The sequence below is a fragment of the Apis cerana genome, linkage group LG11 (assembly GCF_029169275.1).
Source record: "Apis cerana isolate GH-2021 linkage group LG11, AcerK_1.0, whole genome shotgun sequence".
Lineage (NCBI taxonomy): Eukaryota > Metazoa > Arthropoda > Insecta > Hymenoptera > Apidae > Apis > Apis cerana.
The window spans coordinates 6,321,487-6,343,999 of NC_083862.1; the positions used below are offsets into that span (position 1 = coordinate 6,321,487).

At 19.6% G+C, this 22,513-nt stretch overlaps 2 protein-coding genes across 7 annotated transcripts; both read left to right on the forward strand.

Moving 5' to 3' along the window:
• The first annotated feature begins 611 nt into the window (after positions 1-611).
• Positions 612-4,793, forward strand: LOC108002398 (uncharacterized). Of its 2 annotated transcripts, none has more exons than XM_017064064.3 (7): positions 612-971; positions 1,090-1,250; positions 1,692-1,848; positions 1,929-2,504; positions 2,578-2,868; positions 2,992-3,266; positions 4,655-4,793. In XM_017064064.3, the coding sequence occupies exons 1-6, from the start codon at positions 914-916 to the stop codon at positions 3,261-3,263; spliced, it is 1,515 nt and encodes a 504-aa protein (XP_016919553.2). In that variant the 5' UTR covers positions 612-913; the 3' UTR covers positions 3,264-3,266; positions 4,655-4,793. The 2 variants fall into 2 exon arrangements, with proteins under 2 accessions (XP_016919553.2, XP_016919552.2); XM_017064063.3 differs by having other exon boundaries at positions 2,992-3,227.
• Positions 4,794-5,623: 830 nt separating this feature from the next.
• LOC108002381 (regulatory-associated protein of mTOR) lies at positions 5,624-13,448 on the forward strand. 5 transcript variants are annotated; one of them, XM_062081551.1, is made up of 23 exons: positions 5,624-6,009; positions 6,111-6,213; positions 6,635-6,876; positions 6,972-7,118; positions 7,181-7,365; positions 7,440-7,499; positions 7,607-7,707; positions 7,840-7,973; positions 8,096-8,479; positions 8,557-8,631; positions 8,703-8,960; positions 9,167-9,310; positions 9,392-9,647; positions 9,745-9,786; positions 9,975-10,120; positions 10,432-10,529; positions 10,649-10,757; positions 10,848-11,011; positions 11,101-11,271; positions 11,380-11,621; positions 11,718-11,882; positions 12,272-12,554; positions 12,770-13,448. In XM_062081551.1, exons 1-23 carry the CDS (start codon positions 5,848-5,850, stop codon positions 12,963-12,965), a joined length of 3,867 nt encoding a protein of 1,288 aa, XP_061937535.1. In that variant the 5' UTR covers positions 5,624-5,847; the 3' UTR covers positions 12,966-13,448. The 5 variants fall into 5 exon arrangements, with proteins under 5 accessions (XP_061937535.1, XP_061937536.1, XP_061937537.1 ...); XM_062081552.1 differs by having other exon boundaries at positions 11,724-11,882; XM_062081553.1 differs by lacking the exon at positions 9,745-9,786.
• The last annotated feature ends 9,065 nt before the right edge of the window (positions 13,449-22,513 follow it).

Genomic DNA, 22,513 nt, shown 5'->3' on the forward strand with positions numbered 1-22,513 from the left:
TTTCATAATACTTCATCTTTTGAAAATTAGAAAATAAAAATATTATTGTTCAATTTTAAATTATTATAATTTTTTTTATTATTTAATTTTATAATTTTTGTAATCAAGAAAAATTGTAATAATATAATATTAATTATATTTAATAATAATATTAATATTAATTAATTATATAGTAATAATATAATAATATTGCAGTATTAATAACATTATTAATTATAAAATTAAAAAAATTTTAAATATATATGAATATATTATATATATATAAATATACTATACAGTACCATTACTAGATTATTGTATCATATAATATATAAAATTTAAATATATAATATAAAAAACACAAAATAAAAATTTAAAATCTTTGATTTTTATTCTTATTAAATAGTTATGTTCTATACAAAAAATCAAGTAATTAATATAAATATAAAAAATATTTGCTCTGTTATCCATAGTACTGTATTCAAAAATACGTATATTTGCACTGAATAATATAATTATTTCATTACACAATTTATTTATACAATTGATTTAACATAATAATATATTGTTAAAAATAAATATTTTATAAAATTGCGAAAATTTAAAACTGGTAACTTTTAGTAATTTATTTGATTAGGGAGATGTGAGTTCAAATATTATTGTTAAATTTATTCTCAGTATAGTTTATATAGTATTCTCACTAAAGTAAGTTTTGTTGTACCATGATCTGTTTATAAAGTAGCTTCGAACTGTAAATAAATGTAACATATTGTCAAAAAATATATACAATATGATACAGTTGGCAATCATTAATATTAAGAAGATATTGTAGGTGGAAATGATATAATACATATTTAATCGCAAATCAATTAAAAAAAATTTACAAACCGTATATATTTTAAAAAATAAATGTGATCTTTTATCGATATACAGAATGCAGATAGTGTATTTTTTTTGGAGTTTTATTTGGTATATTTTGTCTATTTATCAAGGTAATTTGACTACATGCATTTCATATAATTATTCAATTTGTAATTATATTTATTATTTTATTATTGTTATGTTAATTTGTAGTAAACTTAAAATATATTATTATATTTTATATTACAGTCAATGCTGTAGAATATAATATAACATTAACTCACGATGGTCCTGTAGTATTAGGTGGGACTATTACATTTAAAGCCGATATCTTTGAGAATGATGATAGACCATCAGGAACATTTAAATATAAATGGAGCGACAATGCATTAAATCCTCATATATATGAGGTTAGTTTCTTTTTTCCTGTAATTTATGTTTTATTAAAATTATATATTATATAATTTTATATTTTATTACAATTCTCTAATAAAAGCTTTTTTTATGTGAAAAAAATTTTTTTTACACATAAAAAAATATGTATTTTAAAGAAATGTTTTTTTATATAATTTTTTTTTAATGTATAATGTATTTTTTTTAATGTATAATATTGAGTTACTTTAATTCAGTTTGATCTAGAAATTTTTCGTTCATTTTTCGTTTCAGTTTTAATAATAAATAATCATTCGTTATAATATTTATTTTATGTTTATATTTATTATAATATTTTTTTATTAAAATCTCATTATTGTAATATATTTTTTATATTTTAATATTATATTTAATATATGATTTATAAAGAAATATTAAACAATTTAAATATGAAACAGAAAATAATAATTTTTTCATAGACAGGAAAAACATCAAATACAACAACATATTGGAGTTTAAATATTTTACATGAAAATTATACAGTTGGAATATATGAAGTTGAAGTGATAGTTAGTAAATTTGTTATTTTATGGTGGGAGAAACTTACTAGTGTTCGTGCTAAGTTTTATGTCACTCGTAAGAATTTTTAAAATCATTTTATATTAATTTTTTATTTATTATATATTTCTTCAACTTAATATTTATCAATTTCATAGAATTCTTTAATGGGGATATTAAAATTATACAATCCAATAAAACGTCAATAGATTCATATGTTTCTTCAGCATCTGAAGTAAATGTAACAATAAATATAAGAAAAGGTGATATGGATTATTTGATGAAAGCTACAACAGTATCAATTTATTGGTTCATAGATTGTAAATATTTTGGTCAAACAAATGATTTAAATTTTCTCTATAATTTTACAAATCCTAATGTATCGCATATGTTAGAAGCTTTAGTAATAGCATCATATGATTCACTAACAACAACTGTTTTACCATCTACAACTATTTCACCAATAACAACAACTATTCTTTCTAATAAAACTGTGCAAAATAATACAATATCAAATATTACAAAAGAAGTGACAAATGCTATCATATCTAATAATAATTTTACCATAAAATTAATATCTACAGAAATGGTAACAGAAATGTCTCTAAATGATGCAGTAAATAATATCTCTGATGTAAATAATATTTCTTTACCATATATTTGTTCCAATTCAATAATTCCTCCAGATCCTAATAAAACATATGGACACTTTACAAAAAAGATTGATGTTCGTGGTAAGTAATATTATATATAAAATAACAATATTCAATATAAATTATAATGATATCATCAATATAAAAATTATAGCACCCATAAGAAATATAACAGTAGAGGGTACCAATTGGATTCAACCTTGGGATATGTTATCTCTTAATGTAACATGCAAAGGTTCAGGACCTTTTAATAAGTGCCTTCAGTTTCAAAGAGGAAAGTATAATGTTACTGGAAATGAAACATGCAACAATATAGATAATCTTTATTCTTGTAATTTTTCTATCATTCATTATTTTTTGGAACCAAGTATATACACAATATTAATTATATTAAATAATGATGTCAGCAAACAAATTTATCCTTTGACAATAAATATTTATAAAGGTATTATTATATATATTATTATATATATATTATTATATTAATAATAATAACAATAATAATAATATAAATTTTATTTTATCATAAGACAATATTAATTTTTTTGTATTTTTAAATATTTTATAGTAACAACAAAACCACAATTATCAGTCATAGTGGTACCTGTTTCTTGTTCACTTGCTGCTGTGGTACTTATTATTTTTGGCATTGCATATTATATACAAAATAGAGCAAAATTTACTATAGAAGTTGCAGATTTTGATTTTGGTCAGAATAATCCAGAAATGGAATATAAAACATTCACAGAACGATTACGAGATTCAATTAATAACACCATAAGACCAGGAAGCAAACGGATAAGTGTACGCCAGCCCTATTATGGCAGCATGAATCACTAACAAGTACAGATTGTACAAACTACATACTCTTTGATTGTCAATGACAATACAAAATAGAACTAACATATACTATAACATATGATAATATTTCGATAGAATGATTAGAACAATCTTTGTTATTTCCTGTTATTTGGATAAAAATCAAAAAACTTCATGAAGAATTAAATTTTCATTTTAATAAATTTTAATTAATTAATGAATTAAATTTTTATTTTTTATATTTGATTTTTATTACATTAAAAAGATCTAATAAAGTTCAAAGTTTATATTATAATAAATTTAGTCCAAGTTAAATGTGTTGGTAATAGTGAATTGTTATTATCTATAGAATCAAAAATTTATGTGTAACATTATATATTGATAAAGTTCATTCGAGTATTATTACATAATTTTTTCATTTAATTTAACTAGTGAATTTTGCACAGTTAAATGCTTGTTAAAGATGATTTTTTGATGAATTTATTTTTCCTCACAATTGATATTTTAGTTTAAATATTCAATTTATTTTACTTTAATATTCAATAAATTTTTAAATTAATGAATTTATGAAAGAATAGTGACAAAGTTTTGAATCAGTCAATTATATAAATACTTCATGTAATAATAAGGTAATAATAATGTAATAAGAAAAATATCTTCAATTTCTGATTTAGATTTTATCTGATATAGATTTTATCTATACAATATTTAAATGTAATGTATATGCATTGAAATATACATATTAATTTATAATATATTTTAATATATAATATATTTATAACATTATATTACATTATGTAACATATAATATATATAGAATATGTATATTACTTTTAAAAATGAAATTACATATTAGCCTCAATTATAGAATTTACAGTTACATAAAATTTGCAAGTATGAAAGAGACAAATATATTACTTTTACTATATTATATATTATATTCAATATAATATAATCTATTTAAATTTTAAAATTTGAATTATTTCTTTATTAGTTTCTTTATTAGTAAGATTTATCCATCTTGTTAAAATTTTTCTATAAAAAATAAATAAAAATGAAAATCTCATATGATTTTTAGAGATATTTTATATATTTTTTTTTTTTTATTTTTCATTAAAATGATGTCTCACATTATATCATTATATCGAAATATTACTATATATTTGTTATCTCTATTTTTGAACACTAAACTATACACTGCTTCTGCATTATCACTATTTCCATAAACTTTTTTCTTATTTTTCTTTCTTTATATATATATTTTAATTTATTTATAAAATATTTTATTTTCATATATAATAAATTTGATTTAAATGGAAATGCTTGAATTACTACTATATCATTTCCATTTAAATTGGATATTCTAAATATTATTTGTATTGTGAAATAATTAATATTTTATAAAATTTCAGGGTTATAAACCTCTTACTAATTCTCAAACTCTTCAATGATTAAAATGGAAAAGAAAATAATAATCAAGTAATCAAATTATAATAAAAAAAAGATCATAAAAAATTAAAAAAGAAATAAAAAGAAATTAAACAAGAAAAATTTAAAAATGATGTTTTATAGCATTTTTAAAAATCAAATAATTATTAATACTATATCACTAATAATGCGAGTTTATTCATTCCAAATAATTCATAAATAAAATTAAAATTGTACATAGAATAAATAAAGATTGTATATAGGCTGTGAACGGAATATGTAATGAAATGTTTTTTGTGATGTTTTGCAAATTGAAATTTTAAATTTCAATTCATTTTTTTAAAATTCTATATTGTAAAATCTTACAAATATGTGTTTTTTATTTTTAATGTGTTATGTATATCATTTCAAATTATAATGAATTTATATTTAATTTTTAAACTATAAAAAAAGTATTGATAAGTACATAACTATGTAAGCATATAGATTATCAATTTAAAAATTTTAGTAAACAAAATAGTTATCATGTCTTTATTATTATATTATTATTATATTATTATATTATATAATATAATATTATTTGAATAATATTTTGTAATGTAATTTTTCTGAATGTATATATTCTACTTATATATTTATATATAAATTATTTGCATATTCATGCATAAATTTAATTATTGTTAATATATTTAATATAAATTATTTAATTCTATTAGTTATAAAAATGAGTAAGTTAGATTTCAACAATTTAATTATAAAGTGATTTTAGTTTTAGTTAGTAAAAGGTATCTAATAAATAAAGATGTTCTCTTGTAAAAACTGCTATTGTTATTTTTCATTATTTCTTATATTTTTCTGATTTCGATATATAAAAGGAAAAAAATTAAAAATAATGTGGATAGTAAGTGGCACCATCTGCACATAGTTATTATGACCAAAAAATCTACGTATTCGTGAGAATTCATTGGTAACATAGTTAGGGATTTAAGATGGCGACGGTTGAAGTAAACTTATGAAATTGTGCTCTGGTAAAAAACGGTTATGCTTTTATCGTTTATTGAATATTGTCAGTTCATAGTTTTAATTTATATTTATGTAATATCAATCTAAGATTTTTAATAATTGAAACGTATCTCTTGAAAAAATTGATTATAAACTTTTCTCAAGTTTTGGACTTATGATGTCAGTAATTACTTCTAAGTCATGCCACGAGGAAGAGAATTTGAAATCGACGGAAGAGGATGATTGGAAAATACAGCTTGCATTTTGTAAATCACGACATAGTGCAACAATTGAGGGTGTAAACTGTATTACACAGACATGGAGGATGAAAGAACGAGTTTGTTGCTTTTTTTTTTTTAGATTTTAATTAGTATATTTTAAAAAATTATGTATTTAATTTTACAGAACAGTTTGCTCAATTTTTATTTTTCTTTTTAGATGAAAACTGTGAGCGTGGCTCTAGTTTTATGTTTAAATGTTGGCGTTGATCCACCAGATATTGTCAAGACGCAACCATGCGCACGTTTAGAGTGTTGGATCGGTATTTATTCTAGTTTATTTACATCCCCACAATTCCCCGCTGCCATTATGTAATGCATTTTAAGGTTATGCATGTGCGTGACAGCAATTTGTAAATGAATGTCATTTTAGTACTAGATGACATTATATTTATTATTAATTTGAATATTGCATTTGTTATATATTATTATATGTTTTTTTTTTACTTAAATTTAACATTTTGATCGTTATTATTTATTACTTTATATTAGTATTTTTATAATTTCATGATCTTATTGCTTTATAAAATTATAAAGAATTGAATTATGAGAATTGTTATAAATTTACATTGTGGTTTTTTTAGCATATTTTAATAAAAAATTACATTTTTATTTAATTTATCTGAATTTTTTTATTAATTATATAAATATAATTTAAAAATTATATTTTTTTTAATTTCATAGATCCTTTGTCAGTGAGTCCACAGAAAGCGTTAGAAACTATAGGTTCTAATTTACAAAAACAGTATGAACGATGGCAACCAAGAGCTCGTTATAAACAAAGTTTAGATCCTACTGTTGAGGAAGTTAAAAAATTATGTACATCTTTAAGACGAAATGCAAAAGAAGAAAGAGTTCTTTTTCATTACAATGGTCATGGTGTTCCTAAACCTACTAGTAATGGTGAAATATGGGTATTTAATAGAGTTAGTAAAAAGAAAAGTTTTAAAAAAAATTTTCAAATATCATTATCAAATAATAATTTAATAAATATATTTAATTTTCAATGATTATATTGCAGACATATACACAATATATTCCTTTATCTGTATATGATTTACAAACATGGATGGGTGCACCTAGTATTTATGTATATGATTGTTCCAATGCAGGTATCATTGTAGAATCTTTTCAGCAATTTGCAGAACAACATGAAAAGGAATATGAGGTATAATAATTTTGGAGAAGTTTGATTAAAAATAAAAATTACATATAAGTTCCATTTTATAGATGGAAAAACAGGCAGTTCAACAAAATCGTGCAAGTGGAGTAGCAGGTACTTCAACACCATCTTACAAAAATTGTATTCAATTAGCAGCATGTGCGGCTAGTCAGATTTTGCCTATGAATCCAGATTTACCTGCAGATATATTTACATCATGTCTTACAACTCCAATAAAAATTGCATTGCGATGGTAAGATGATAAATATGATTTATTAATAGTATATTTCATATTTTATAATATATAAATATTTATTTTTTATATAGGTTCGTAATGCAAAATACATCTAAATTGGTACCAAAAATATCATTAGATTTAATTGATAAGTAAGAATATTTATTTATTTATTTTACATATTTATAATATTTACTTATATATGTACATATTTTCTTTATTAGAATTACATATTAAAATTATAATAAATAAATTTTAGAATTCCAGGACAATTAACTGATAGAAGAACAATGTTAGGAGAACTTAATTGGATTTTTACAGCAATTACTGATACTATAGCATGGAATACATTGCCAAGAGGTAAATTATATAATTATATCTAAAATTATTTCTATCTATCATATAATTATTTCTATCTATACATAATATATAAATATTAAATATTGTATAATATCTAACTATAATTAAATATTAAATATGTTCAATTTATAGATTTATTTCAGAGATTATTCAGACAAGATTTATTAGTAGCTAGTTTATTTAGAAATTTTTTACTTGCTGAACGAATATTACGCTCGTATGATTGCACTCCAGTTTCTTGTCCAAAATTACCATCTACTTATCAGGTAAATAATTTTAATATTGTAAATGATATTTTTCAATGGAAAAAATTATAATTAATATTTTTTTAGAAATCAAATAAAATCTTTTTTATTCTATCATTAATATATTTTTGTTGTTAATGTAGCATCCTATGTGGCAAGCATGGGATTTAGCACTTGATCTTTGTTTAGCACAATTACCATCTATTCTTGAGAATGAAGATCAATTTGTGCATTCGCCATTTTTTGAAGAACAACTAACTGCTTTTCAAGTATGGCTTACACTAGGTTCTAAAAATCGTAATCCACCAGAACAACTGCCAATAGTTCTACAAGTATTATTAAGTCAAGTTCATAGACTTAGAGCATTGGAATTATTAGGACGTTTTCTTGATCTTGGTCCATGGGCAGTAAATTTGGCTCTTAGTGTAGGCATTTTTCCATATGTTTTAAAATTACTTCAAAGTAACGCTAGAGAACTACGTCCATTACTTGTATTTATTTGGGCAAAAATTCTTGCAGTTGATAGTGTAAGTTTTAATATTATAAGTTCAAAAATATTTTAATATTTTATTAAATCTTTTTTGAATTATTTATTATATTTCAGACTTGTCAAGCAGATTTGGTACGAGATGGAGGACATAAATATTTTTTATCTGTTCTTCAGGATACTTCAATACCAGTATTAATATAATTTTATTTATTGAAAAATTTTTGAATTCAATTACGTTATAGAAGTTTATTTTATTTTAGAGTGAACACAGAACATTAGCAGCATTTGTTTTGGCTAGTATTGTGAATGATTATCGACCAGGTCAAGTTGCTGCAAATCATGGTAGTCTTGTTTCTATTTGTTTAGAACAACTTGGAGATTTGAATGCTTTATTACGACAATGGTTATGTTTATGCCTTGCAAGACTTTGGCATAATTATGACAAAGCAAGATGGTGTGGAGTCAGAGATATTGCTCATGAGAAATTGTTTACATTATTACAAGATCCAGTTCCTGAGGTATAAATTATTTATTAATAAATAATTAATATATAAATAAATATATTAAAATATATAAATAATTTATTTATTTATTTAAGTTTTTATTTATTAAGGTTTTATACATAAGTTTTATACATAAATGTATTAAAATCTTTAACATATGATTATGTTTTTAACATATGAATTATATAATAATATATTTAAGAAAATATACAATTATATAGGTCCGAGCAGCTAGCGTTTATGCTTTGGGAACATTTATAAACAGTGTAACAACACGAAGTGAGCATGCAAATAATATTGATCAAATCATAGCTATGACTCTTATTAATACTGTATCTTATGATATGTGTCCTTTAGTTAGAAAAGTATGTAAGTTTGTTATATAATTGATATATAATATGATTTCAAATTTTTAATATGAAAAAAAAAATGAATTATTTTTACAGGAATTAGTAGTAGCACTTCAATGGATGGTATTACATTTTGAAAATTCTTTTGTAACTTTAGCATTGGCTGAAGAAAATAGCAGAAAAGATTTAGTAGTAGAGACATTATCACCTTTTAGTGGAATGAGACGTATTAGTTCTAGAGATAGATTAAAAATGCTTTCTCCAAATAACACTTATAATCCAGAGAGTACAGAAGGATTTGGACAGGATCGTATTAAAAGAGTGTCATCATCATCATCTATTAGTAGTTTAGGTAAGTAATAAAATATGTTGTTTCTAATTAAAGTTATTACTAGCTGTATTTCCGGATTTTCGATAACACTCCTTGTATTGTTTCATTCGTGTACCAGGAAATAATTGGGAGTTCGTGAGGAAACCTTGCGAGTCACTTGGTAATAATGATTGGAAATTCCATTGCATGTTCGTACATAGTTCATTCTTCATTTTTAGGTTTTATAACTTTTAATTTATAGCTAATACTACATCACTATTTTGTTATTTACAAGCACATTTTCGTAAAAACCAGATATTTTTCTATATTAAATGTAAAATATTATAAATTATGTTTTATTATTTTTAGGACACAGTTCTCTTGGAAATTTACCAAGTCTTTCTTATGGTAGTGTCTATATGAAATTATGGCATGGGTTATGTAGTCTTGATAATGATCCTCACCCTGTGGTTGCTACTATGTCTCAAAAAGTCACTAATCACATTCGAAATCAGGTAAACATAACATAATGATTTAATAATATTAATTTAATTTATTATATTACATACATAATGTATATATCTATAAAATGTATACAAATATATATATGTGTACAATAAATAATACAATAAAAAATATAAATAATACATATATATATAAAATATACATACATGCAATAATATACATGAAATAATGATATTCATTATGATATAAAAATAATATAATATAATATAAAATAAAATGTATAATAAAAATTTGTGATGATATAAAAATTATATAAAAATTTTTTAAAATTAATACATTATAAAATATTTCTTCACTATAGGTCAAAGAATCTTCTACACCTAAGGAAGTAATTGAAACAAAAATATCTTCATCACTATCTCTTCCACCTTCTCCATCAAATCGTACTACATATTTAAGGTTTAATATTTTTATGTATTCCATCTATTTATTTATAATGATATGATTTATTTATAATGATATATGATTTCTATCTATTTTTTTTAATTAATATTTTTAATTAATTTATATATTATAAGTAATAGCAAAGGAGACTCACCGCCTACTGTAAATTCTGGAACTGATCTATTACGTTCATCAAGAATACCATCACATAGTAATCGTTCAAGAAAACCAATTCCTAATACAGTAACGATTATTTAATACATCATTTATGTATGAATAATGTTATATTTTATTCATATTATTATTTAACATATTATTATTATTCTATTATAGATATCAGAAGAAGCAGATGAAGTTTCTGGAATAAAAACACCATTAACAACTTCACAATTCGTTGAATGGAGTTGTGCTCAATTTGCTCAGCCAGTTGGTTTAGAAACTGAAATTGAATCGATGAATGATATGGAAAGTAGAGTTCATTATGAAAGAGAATGGCGGTAAGATTTTAAAATATTATAATTTGAATGTATCTAAAAATGTTGTTATTTATAAAAGAATAAATTAATTTGCCATCTTCAATGTTCAGATACTTAAGAAATAAAAGACAAAGACGTGAAGCAAGAGAAGAACAATTACGTGCAATACAAAGTAGAGTAGAATTTCAAGTATTTCATACAAGATGTTCACATTCTCCAGAAGTTTTAACATTTCATCCTTTTGAACCTCATTTGGCTGTAGCATTGAAAGATTTCTTTGGGTATTTAAATTTCAATATCAAATTTTATTATTGTTATTATTGTTATATGATCAAATTTTATTATTGTTATATTAAATAATTTTGTTTAATAAAATTATTTATTTATAGAGTATGGGATTGTCAAACTGGTGCAAAATTGACTTATTGTGCAAGTCATGGTAATAAAATGTCACGAATTACAACACTAGAATTTATTAATGCTCATGATGTGACTTTATTAATGGCTGGCTCTGATGATGGTTCAGTTAGAGTATGGAAAAATTATAGTAGTATGCTAAATCGCGATCCAGTTTTACTTACTGCTTGGCAAGCAATGGCTGATATACAACCTGCAGCAAAAACAACCACTGGTATATATATATATTCCGAAATATAAATATATAATTACATAATTATATGATATAATATATAATATAATTATATATATTAATTAAAATTATTTGTAGCAACAGCTGGATTAGTCACTAAGTGGGAGCAAAAATCGCTTACGTTAGCTGTGACGGGCGATGTTCGCATTGTTAGACTTTGGGATGCAGAAACTGAGTTAAAGAAACAAGATATACCAACGGGTGCTGATTGCTGTGCTACATGTATTGATGTTGATGGTGTAGGTTAGTTCTCTACATATTTTACTACTACTTTACTATTTTATTATATTAATTTATATTATATTAATTTAATCATATTTTTTAAAAAAATTATAATTATTTATTTATAAATTTATTTAACAAACTAATGTTACACATAAATGATTATTAATGTATAAGTATATAAAGTGTATAAGTGTATAATTAAATAGATATACATACATGAATTCTTTTTTTTTTATTAAATATTGATAGTCAATGAAATAGATTCTAATTAAAATACTGATTTATGATTAACAAAAGAATAAAGAATATAAAGTAGACTAAAAGACTTTAACAATATTTAACTTTTCATATTGTGTTTCTTATTAATATTCAAATATAAAATATGATAAAATATTTTTTTAATATAGGTGCAATGATGGCAGTAGGATGTGGAGATGGTTCAGTTCGTTTATTCGATAGAAGATTGCCTCCCTTAGAATCAAGAGTTATGATTTGGAGGGAGCATACAGCCTGGGTGTTAGGTACATCTTTAAGAAAATGTGAAAGATCCACACCACAATTGTTCACTGGATCATCTTCGGGAGATATTAGAATATTTGATCTTAGAAAAAATTCCTCTGTAAGCACTGTACAGATAACACAAGGTATTACAGCATTGGCAGCACATGAAATGACTGATATATTTGCGTGGTAAGTTTAAGATATGTTAAATATGAAATTTTTAAATAAAAAATTTGAAATATTTTTAATAGAAAAAAATATATATATATATATATATATATATATATATATATATTTCTTTTACATTAAAAAAAAAGAGTTTAGGAGTTTAAATTTAAAAAAAGTTTAAAAAAAAATAAGTCTCTTAATGTTTTTTATTTATTTATATTATTTATATTTTTTAGTGGATCAACAAATCACTGTATAAGTGTGTATAACACAATGGGTCAACATTTAAACACAATAAAATTTCATGAAGGATTTATGGCCACTCGTATTAGTCCTGTAAGTTGTTTGAGTTTTCATCCTTATCGTGTAATTCTAGCAGCTGGTTGTGTAGACAGTACTATTACTGCATATGCATCTGAACCACGCAGATGACTAATAGAAATGGAATTGTTGTAAAATTATCATTACAAATGCAAATCTATAGTATTTGATATTTTTATCATTAAAAGTCAATAAAAATATTAAGAGCGTAATATTGAATATTTGAAAAAATCATAAAATCAAATATTTGAAAAAGGTGAATTTTTATTTTTTACCTTTTTTTACTGCGTTTTTTCATATATGAAAACGCTATTCTTTGGAATTAATTCATGTAGAAAGACTAATAATAGTTTATGTGATTATAAAACCTGTGAATAAATTAACCAAAGTCCTTAGAGACGACCAAAGAAAAGCTCGATAATACAAATTATATTACAAGCAATGTAATATTTTAAAACGCAGTTGAAAGAAATTTGATATTCTTACAAATAATAATGCATAATATATGCAAATGTGATGCAACGAAAAAAATTTGAATGCATGTATGAATGTGTTTAATATTTAATAAAGCTTGTAATATTTGTAAGGAAACAACTTTAATTATTGTGCCATTACAAAAATAGTTCCAATTAAGTTTATATTTTGAATTTTCTAATCAATTAATGAAATATTTATTTTTCTTTATATATTATTAATTTTCTTAATTTTTTCTTTTATTTTTTAATATTTTTACTAAACTTAAAGAAATAATTTTAATTTTAAAACTGTATAAAATATTTCTATATATATATATATATTTAAAAAATATATATATTTTTAGCTTTTTATGATAAAGTTATTATGGTAAAATTAAAACAAGAGCCAATATATTGCTTAAATAATTTAACTATATTATTTTATATTTTATGGTTAGTGCAATAAATTATTAAATTAATATAATAACAAAAAAATTGAAATAAATAACTTAAAATAGAAATATTATTAAATTAAATTAGAAATTAAATTAAATACAATATTTTTTTTATTAATGCATCATTTTTTTAAAAATTGTTTTATATGCATATTTTTATTTATGATTTCTTAAAATTTTTCGTTATAGAGAATTATAGAGAAAAAAAAAAGGAATTATTTTTGTAAATATGTGAATTTATCAATAACATTTTTTGTTAAATTATTAATTATATATTTAATTATATATATGAATTAAAGTTTCTTTTCACAATTAAAAATCTCATCATGTTGTAAAAAATTGTTAAAAAATTTGTAAGGAAATATATCTTCACTTATAAATTATTTAAAAATTTAAATAGATACATAAAGATAATTTTTATTTAATTAATTATCATTATATTATTTGGAAAGTATTTTATGCTATAATTATATGTTGTATATGTGTATTTTATTGTACACATATTCATTTATTGCTGTTATTGGCTATTATAATCACTTTAATCAAGTAATCAGATTTCATATATCTATGCATGAATATCAGTAGTTAAATTATATAAATAATAAAAGAAAAAGAAAAAGACATTAGATAACGAGTTCATAAATAAATGTGTACATATTTAGGAAATATTGAATAATGTTTAAAAAAAAATAATATGCACATAAATTTATTTCAAATTATACAATAGTTTTATTATTAATATTGATACTCAGAGGCGTAATAACAGATATAAAGCTAAATTTTCTCTAAATATATAATAAATAAAAAATAAAAGTCTCTAATATAAAAATACACATATAAGATGTTTCAGAAGATGAATGCATATTAATATAAAAATATAAAAGCTGATTATTTGATAAAGAACGATTTGTAAGAAATTCTAATTAATAATTTATAAAATGCAAATTGAATTATAATATTTTTGTTTTTAGAAATCTTTTGTTGTGAATAATACATATAAAAATTTATATGTATATAGATACATATGTACATATAAAATTTTATATGCAAGTTAAAAATGTTTTTTTTTATATTTAAAAAAAAAAAATGTATTTCATTAGAGAATGTAAAGTTTAATTGATAAATTAATGTAGTAATTGTATTTTTTCGATTATTAATATGTATTTCTAATAAAATCAATTACTTTTATGATGAAATAACATTTTCGGATATTTTATGCTATACTGGGTTTGGAGAAAATTTTAATAAAAACATAAAAAGTACTTAATTTAAGTTCACTACTTCTTGAAGTAGTTATAAATAGATGTTCCTGTATATATTATTATACTATTATTGCTGTTGTTAATTATTAGAAATGTTAGATACAGGAACATCAAATAGAATATTTTAAGAAAAATGAATATGATGTACTATTTTGAATGTATTTGTTGCATTTGCATTGTATGTGTGTATATGATTGCTTTATAATAAATATAACATAATCATGTTATTTTAATGTAAGATTGTAATTTATATTTAAATATCATGCTATAATCAATTTTATGATCAATGTTATTTCAATTAAACATTTGTTTAAACTTATTTAAATTCATATAAATTATTTATATTTAATTATTCATATAAATTATATATCTATTAATTTATAAAAAAAAAATATATTTAAAATGTCAATAATGATGAAATAAATATTGTACTTTGGATTTAGAAAAAATAAAATAAATCCATTCTTTTTTATATATTTTAGAATTTCTATGTAATGAAAATATATGTAATATATTATTTTTAATGATATAACGATATTTTATCATTATTTTTTATATTTAGTATCTATAAAATATTAATACATAATAGTATAATGAGCGTAAAATTAACTTATTTTAATATAGCTTAATAAAAAATCAATACATATTTTTATATATCAATTTATTTTGATTTTAAGATCATCTAAAAATGTTTAATGAATATAATTAATATTTTATATATTTTATATAAAACATTTCTTTAATTTTTGAAATCATCATTAAAACATTTCTTTAAATCATCATTAAAATAGTTATTTTGAATAGTTTTCCAATTTAATGTTATTAATATATCAAAGAAATATTTTTATTTTAACAACATTTAAATTAATAATTTAATATAATTCCATATATTAAAATAATTATAAAAATAATTAAAAATATTTAATATTTTTATTTTATATCATAAGCATATATTATACATATAAATTTTATAATCAAAATTTTTTTATATATTTCCAAACTTTATTTATTATAAAATTCAAATCAATTCTGTTATTAATTTTTGAAAATTTGTAAAATATTTTGATTTAATGAATGATTTATTTTGAATTTATGTTGTAAATACTTGTATTTATTTTAATAATATACTTATTCAATATTTAAAACATATTAATTAAATAACATTTTTTAAATATATTTTAATGTAAAAAATAGAAAAGAAATTTTATTATAGTTTTTTATAGATATTATTATCGAATTTAATTTATTATCAAAAATAGATAAATAATAATAAAATAAAAGAATAATTTTGCAAAATTACATAAGAATTAATTTTAAAAAATTAATTATTATTTTAATAAAAATATGAAATTTACTGAAATTATTATTATTAACTATAAATATATAAATAGTTTTCATCATGAATTTTATGCATGTGTCATTTATTAGGACATATAGAGGAAAAGCTGCAAATATGAGAGAGAAAATAAAAAATACGAAAATATTGATTGAATACAATATTGATAGATTTAATAATGGTTATATTTTAAATATTATTACAATTAAAACGATCTTCTATAACAATTTCTGATATTATGTTCCTTTTATTTAATATATATTTTATATTTCAATTATAATAAAAAATTTCTATACGTTTATGAAATTATTTTATGATTTTTAGAAAAAAAATTATTTTTTCTAAAAATTTATTAAGTTATTAATTTATTTAAAAAGAAGAAGAAATAATTCATTATAATTATTGTAATTTTAGTATTATATAGTAATTTTTAATATAATTTTAGTATATATAGTAATTTTTAATATTAAGATTTAAAGTATTTATGTGTTTAATTATGATAAAATAAAAGAAAGTGAAATGGTAAATTGATAAAAATATAAAATATTTGGTAGCAATATAATTAAAATTTTTCGAAGAAATTTTAAAAGTAAATTATAGAAATATGTTGTTTATTATGCTCATAATAGTTGTGTTTATCAATTGTGTAAATATAGAAAGCACAATTTATATATGCGGTTATTACAAATCAAGATAAATTATTTGTTTCATAATGATTATTTTATTATATTTAACGTTATTATGCTTGTATATTAATAAAACTTTTTTATTAATATTTTATTAATAGTTTTATTCAATTTATTTCCTTTGATAAGTAGTTTTTGAGTGAATTTTATTAGTAATCGATATTATTACTAATCATATTATTAATCCAATTTAGAAAAAATAAAAAATCAAAAGTTTTATAAAATTCAAAATATTTATATTTATAGCATTTTTAAACTTTTTAATTTGATTTTTATATTTATTAATATTCTGAAACTTTCTATATCAGAAATAAAAAGAATATTCTATGTATATTCGTACTTTTTCTTTGTAATTAATAATATTTAATAATTTACTATAATCCATTAATTATAATTCATATATTTATTTGTATAATGTTTCAAAAAATTATTATATAATATATAATTATTATTTTCACATTTTATCATCATATAATGTATAAAAAATTATTTATATATTTTATAGTCGTGCTTCTTAATTAAGTTTTGTATATAAATAAGTAAACTCTAACAAATAAGTAAATTTTTAATTTTAGATAAATCAATTATATTAATAATATTACTATTAATTTTAATAAATATTAATAATTTATTATTAATTTGTTTATTTTTAAAATTCAATATTCAATTGTTATAACAAATCGACTTACACATATCGATTATATAATAGTAATAGTTATATAATAGTTCTATAATAGGAATATAATTAATAAGTAATAACATAATTATTTTCGTATAGTAGTAATAATAAAAGTTTAACTTATAAAAATAAAAAATTTGATACATTTTGATTTAAAATCAGATTATTCTAAATTCGAATTGCAGATGTAAAATAATACAATTAAATATATATGATACATAATCAAAATAAATTTATATATTTCGATTTATAAAGATTTTCATGATAAAAAGAGAATAAACAAAACAATTTTACAGAATTTTCTGTATTATACTGGTTCGAATAATGAAAATCCGATTGTAAATTTTGTATTCATTACACCTATAAGAATAATAAGAATATAGAATAAAAATTAGTAGAAACATAAATAAAATGTGATTATTATTATAAATAATAATCGACGAATTGTATTTATATTTTTATGTATAAATTATATATAATTAGTTTTACATACATATAATCATTAATTAAAAAATATTTTATCAAAGTAGTTAGTTTTTGATATATAAAGTATTTATGTTTTTAGATTTTCAGATTTATGTATATATGCATTTGTGAATCAGAATAAAATTGAATCTCTGAAATATTAATAAATTTTATTAAATCGATTTATTAACAGTACTCTCTTATTTCATAAAATTCTCAAATATGGTAAAAATGACTAATGATTAAGTTTCTACTTTAATTGTTAATTAAAGATTAAGTTCTTACTTCTATTTTAATCATTAACTTTAATTTACGAGTACATGCATTTCAACGTCTATTATTTGAATAATTGATTTCTTTCATTGAAATTCTTTCTGTAGTGATATTGATATTTTATATCGATCTTTTTTAAACATTTTTGACTTATTTTTGATATTATTTATCGAAACCGAAATAATTGATGTTAAAATCATAAAAATGATCATAACTAATGGTCATTAAAATGATAATCAATTTAAATTAGGTTTGTATTTTTTTTTAGTATTCTTTGAGTTTTTGATTAATTAATATGAATAATCACGATTGAATTGATAGACAATTAGTTAATTGTATATTCAATACTTAATCAATGTTCAATGTAAGTAAAATTATCCTCATTGTTTTTATTTTTAATAGTATTGTGAAAAATATTAAAATAATATATTGATTTTTTGACGATTAATTTTCTTTAATCAATATATAATTTACTTATGTTTTAATTTTTTCAATATATTAATTGAATATTTTAATCAATTTGATTAATTGAATCTTCGATATAATTAAATTCTTTTAATTGTAAATATTAATCAATTAACGAAAATAAAAATTTTAATCGATTAATGTTCAATTTTATTAATAAGTTTATTATGAATATGAATAATACTTAAATATCATATAACAAGTGATTAACTTTTTATGTAAATTAATATATTGGAAATAATAATATTACAAATCTACAAAAATTAACAGAAAGAAAATTAATTTAAGATAAAATTGATTTTACAATTGAATATTTCATAATAACATTTTTAAAATTTTTTTTTAAAAATTCTTTTTTGTTAATTGTGAAATTGTTTAAATTCTTTAAATTATTTTAATATTCAATATTTAATGAAATTATTTAATATTGATCTTGTCGTTCTAAATATTTTGGATAAATTGTTAAATTTTAAAAAAAATTTGAAGAATATGAACTCCCATGTGAATCTAATGAATTTGCGTTTTTATGTAGATTTTCAGACTTTGAAATTCTATAAATTAAAGAATCAAATAATAATTTTAAAACTATATAAATTTCTATAAATCAAGTGCATAAAAAAAGTGATTAATAATTAATATTTTTACTTTTAAAAACATTTTATCAGTAATCAATTTTATGTGTTAATTCAATACGAAAATTCAAAAATTATTATATTCTATTTTACTGTTAGAAATGTTTTCTTTTTTTTTAGTATTCTTTTTATTATTTTTTTTATATTATAAAACTAACTCTAATATTTTTAATCAAGGATATAACAGTAAGTTACATTTAAATTACAGATTTAAATTACATAATTTTATAATATTTCATTTTAATTTATATTATAGAAGATATTTTTAGAATTATGATAACAATTAAAAAAGGAATGATTTCTGACATAAAAATGAATTGAAAAAATAAAATATATTTTTTCATTTCATTTTTTTTCATCTTTTATTTTTACATTTTATATAAACATATACACGAATAATATTGATTAGCCAAAAGATTGAGTAAAGCATTGTGTAAAACATGTGTCTAAATGCAATAAATAAATCAATTTTCAAATTTGATTTTTTTTATAAAATGGATTATTATGAAAATTTTAATATATTTTCGATTTATTTTATTTTTATGAAATTACTTTCTTTTCAATCATCAATTTCAAAAATATTCTATAAAACTATATTGAAATTATTACTTATCAAAATAATATATAGTATAAATATCATGAAAGATATGAAGAACAGAATGTGAACAATTAATTCTCTATAATGACACATGATTTGGAATATATTTAAATATTTATATTCTTTCTTTTATTTGTTTATCACTTTATTATATCTTATTAGTTTGTCATTATACTACTATATGATTTATTTATAATGATCATTAATTTTTATGTTTCAAATATAATAATAATTGACTATTAGAACTTTTTCTTTTTATAAGCAAGAAAAATTCTATTTATAATTTATATAGTCTATATTATTTATATGTTAAAATAATTAATTATTATTAACTTTTTATATAAATCACGTTATGATTTTATATATTATTATTGCAAATTTTGTTTGAATCTTTCGTTAAAAGTTGAATTCTTTGAATAAAATAAAATTAAATTATTATTGTTTCATTTCATTTGCAATATAATAAATTTTATAATGAAGTATCTGATTTCGATATGAAAAAGATTATAAAATCATGATTATTTTCATATTATAATAACGATATATATAAATATATGTTTTTATGCGAATTTCAATTAGGTTAAATTAATTTATGTTAAATTATAATAAGTGAATGGAAGAGATATTTGAAAATTAAAAATAGTAATCTCAGATTACTAAATTCAGATTATATTTATTTAATTTTTAATCATCATTGTAATAACTTCGATACAATTATAAACACAATTTAATTTGTTGCAAATACTCATTTAAGGGACAAATGATAGACAGAAATTTAGAAATGTAAACATCCAACCAAGATTTTTTAAAATTGACCAACGTTTTTTATAATTGAAAAATAATAGATGAAAAAAAAATAGATGAAATTCTACAATTGCAATTCATTTAAGTAATTATTACAAATCATCAAAGAATAATATTCGTTTATGTAAATCTAATGAAATATAATAAAGAAAATTTGTTTTTTAATTCTCTGCACAAAATCAATGATATATTTATGCTTTCTTATTGACGTCCTAACGAATAATATTTTTTTTATAAGAATTATTCACCTTGCACATTCAATTAAATTTATGTCCGTATGACCTAAATTAAGACTATTGTAAATAGTTCGCGAAATAAATGTCTAGAAGATGTGCGCTCAACTATCTACGATTTGCTTTATGATAAAGTAAAAGAAAGTAAGATAGTAAAGTTTATGCTTCTTTTAAACAATATTTATTTTTACCTCCATATTTTTTCTGCAATCTTATCTTTTTTCACTTTATAGAATATCTTGATATATATGATCTGTTATATGTATTAATACTATTATAGATAAAAATAGTTTAGGATAATGACTTTATTTTATGAGTTTTGGAATTCTAATTTTTGAAAATTTTTAAAATTAAAGAATAATATAATTTCCATTTTCCAAATTCTCAGACTTTAGTCGAGCAATTAATTAATAGAATCAGTCATAGAAGTCTTCATAGATTTTAAAAGAATTCAATTAATAATTATATCAAAACAATAACTTTGTTTTATATCAAATATTATGAATATATAGATATTATAATAGATTATATATAGAGCAATTTTTTTATGGAATATTACTTTTAAAAAGAATGAAATTAATCTTTGAAATAGTATTATTTTCTTTTTTTTTTAATTCGTAATAATTCGTAATAATAAAGTAAATTTCAATAAAATAAAATAAAACAAAATTTTGAATTATAAAATAATTTTAATATTCTATTTTAACTTGTTATAAAAAATATTAATCATTATCAATATTATCAAACATTAATTATTAATCAAAATATTAAATCAAATATACAAAATATGAAAAAGTAATTAAAATTTAAAAATTAATCTTATGCATTCAAAGAGATTTTTTGTTAAAAATAAATTGTTTTATGCATAATCCATTATACTTTATGTATATACAAATTTTTATTAAAATTTTTTAAGATTGATGAATTTTTTTTAAAATAGAATATATATTTGTGATTAACTATACCTATTTTTTTGTTTGAATTATATTGATATATATTGATATAATATTGATATTAAAATGCAGAATTTTAGATTAAATTAAGAATATTAAATTAAAATGATCGAATAAAAAAATAAAATGAAAATAAAAATAAAATAAAAGTACAGTAAATTTCTTTGTAATATAAATAAAAATGATGATAATATTATAAATTAATTGTAATAATAAATAAATTAGTTTTTAATTTTTTAATAAAAATTTTTGAGAAAAGCTATAATTAAGTGATCCATCTTTGAGAAAGTATGAAATCATTTTTTTTAAATAAATGAAGCAAGTTAAATTATATCAAATAAATTGAATATACAGTTTTGTAGA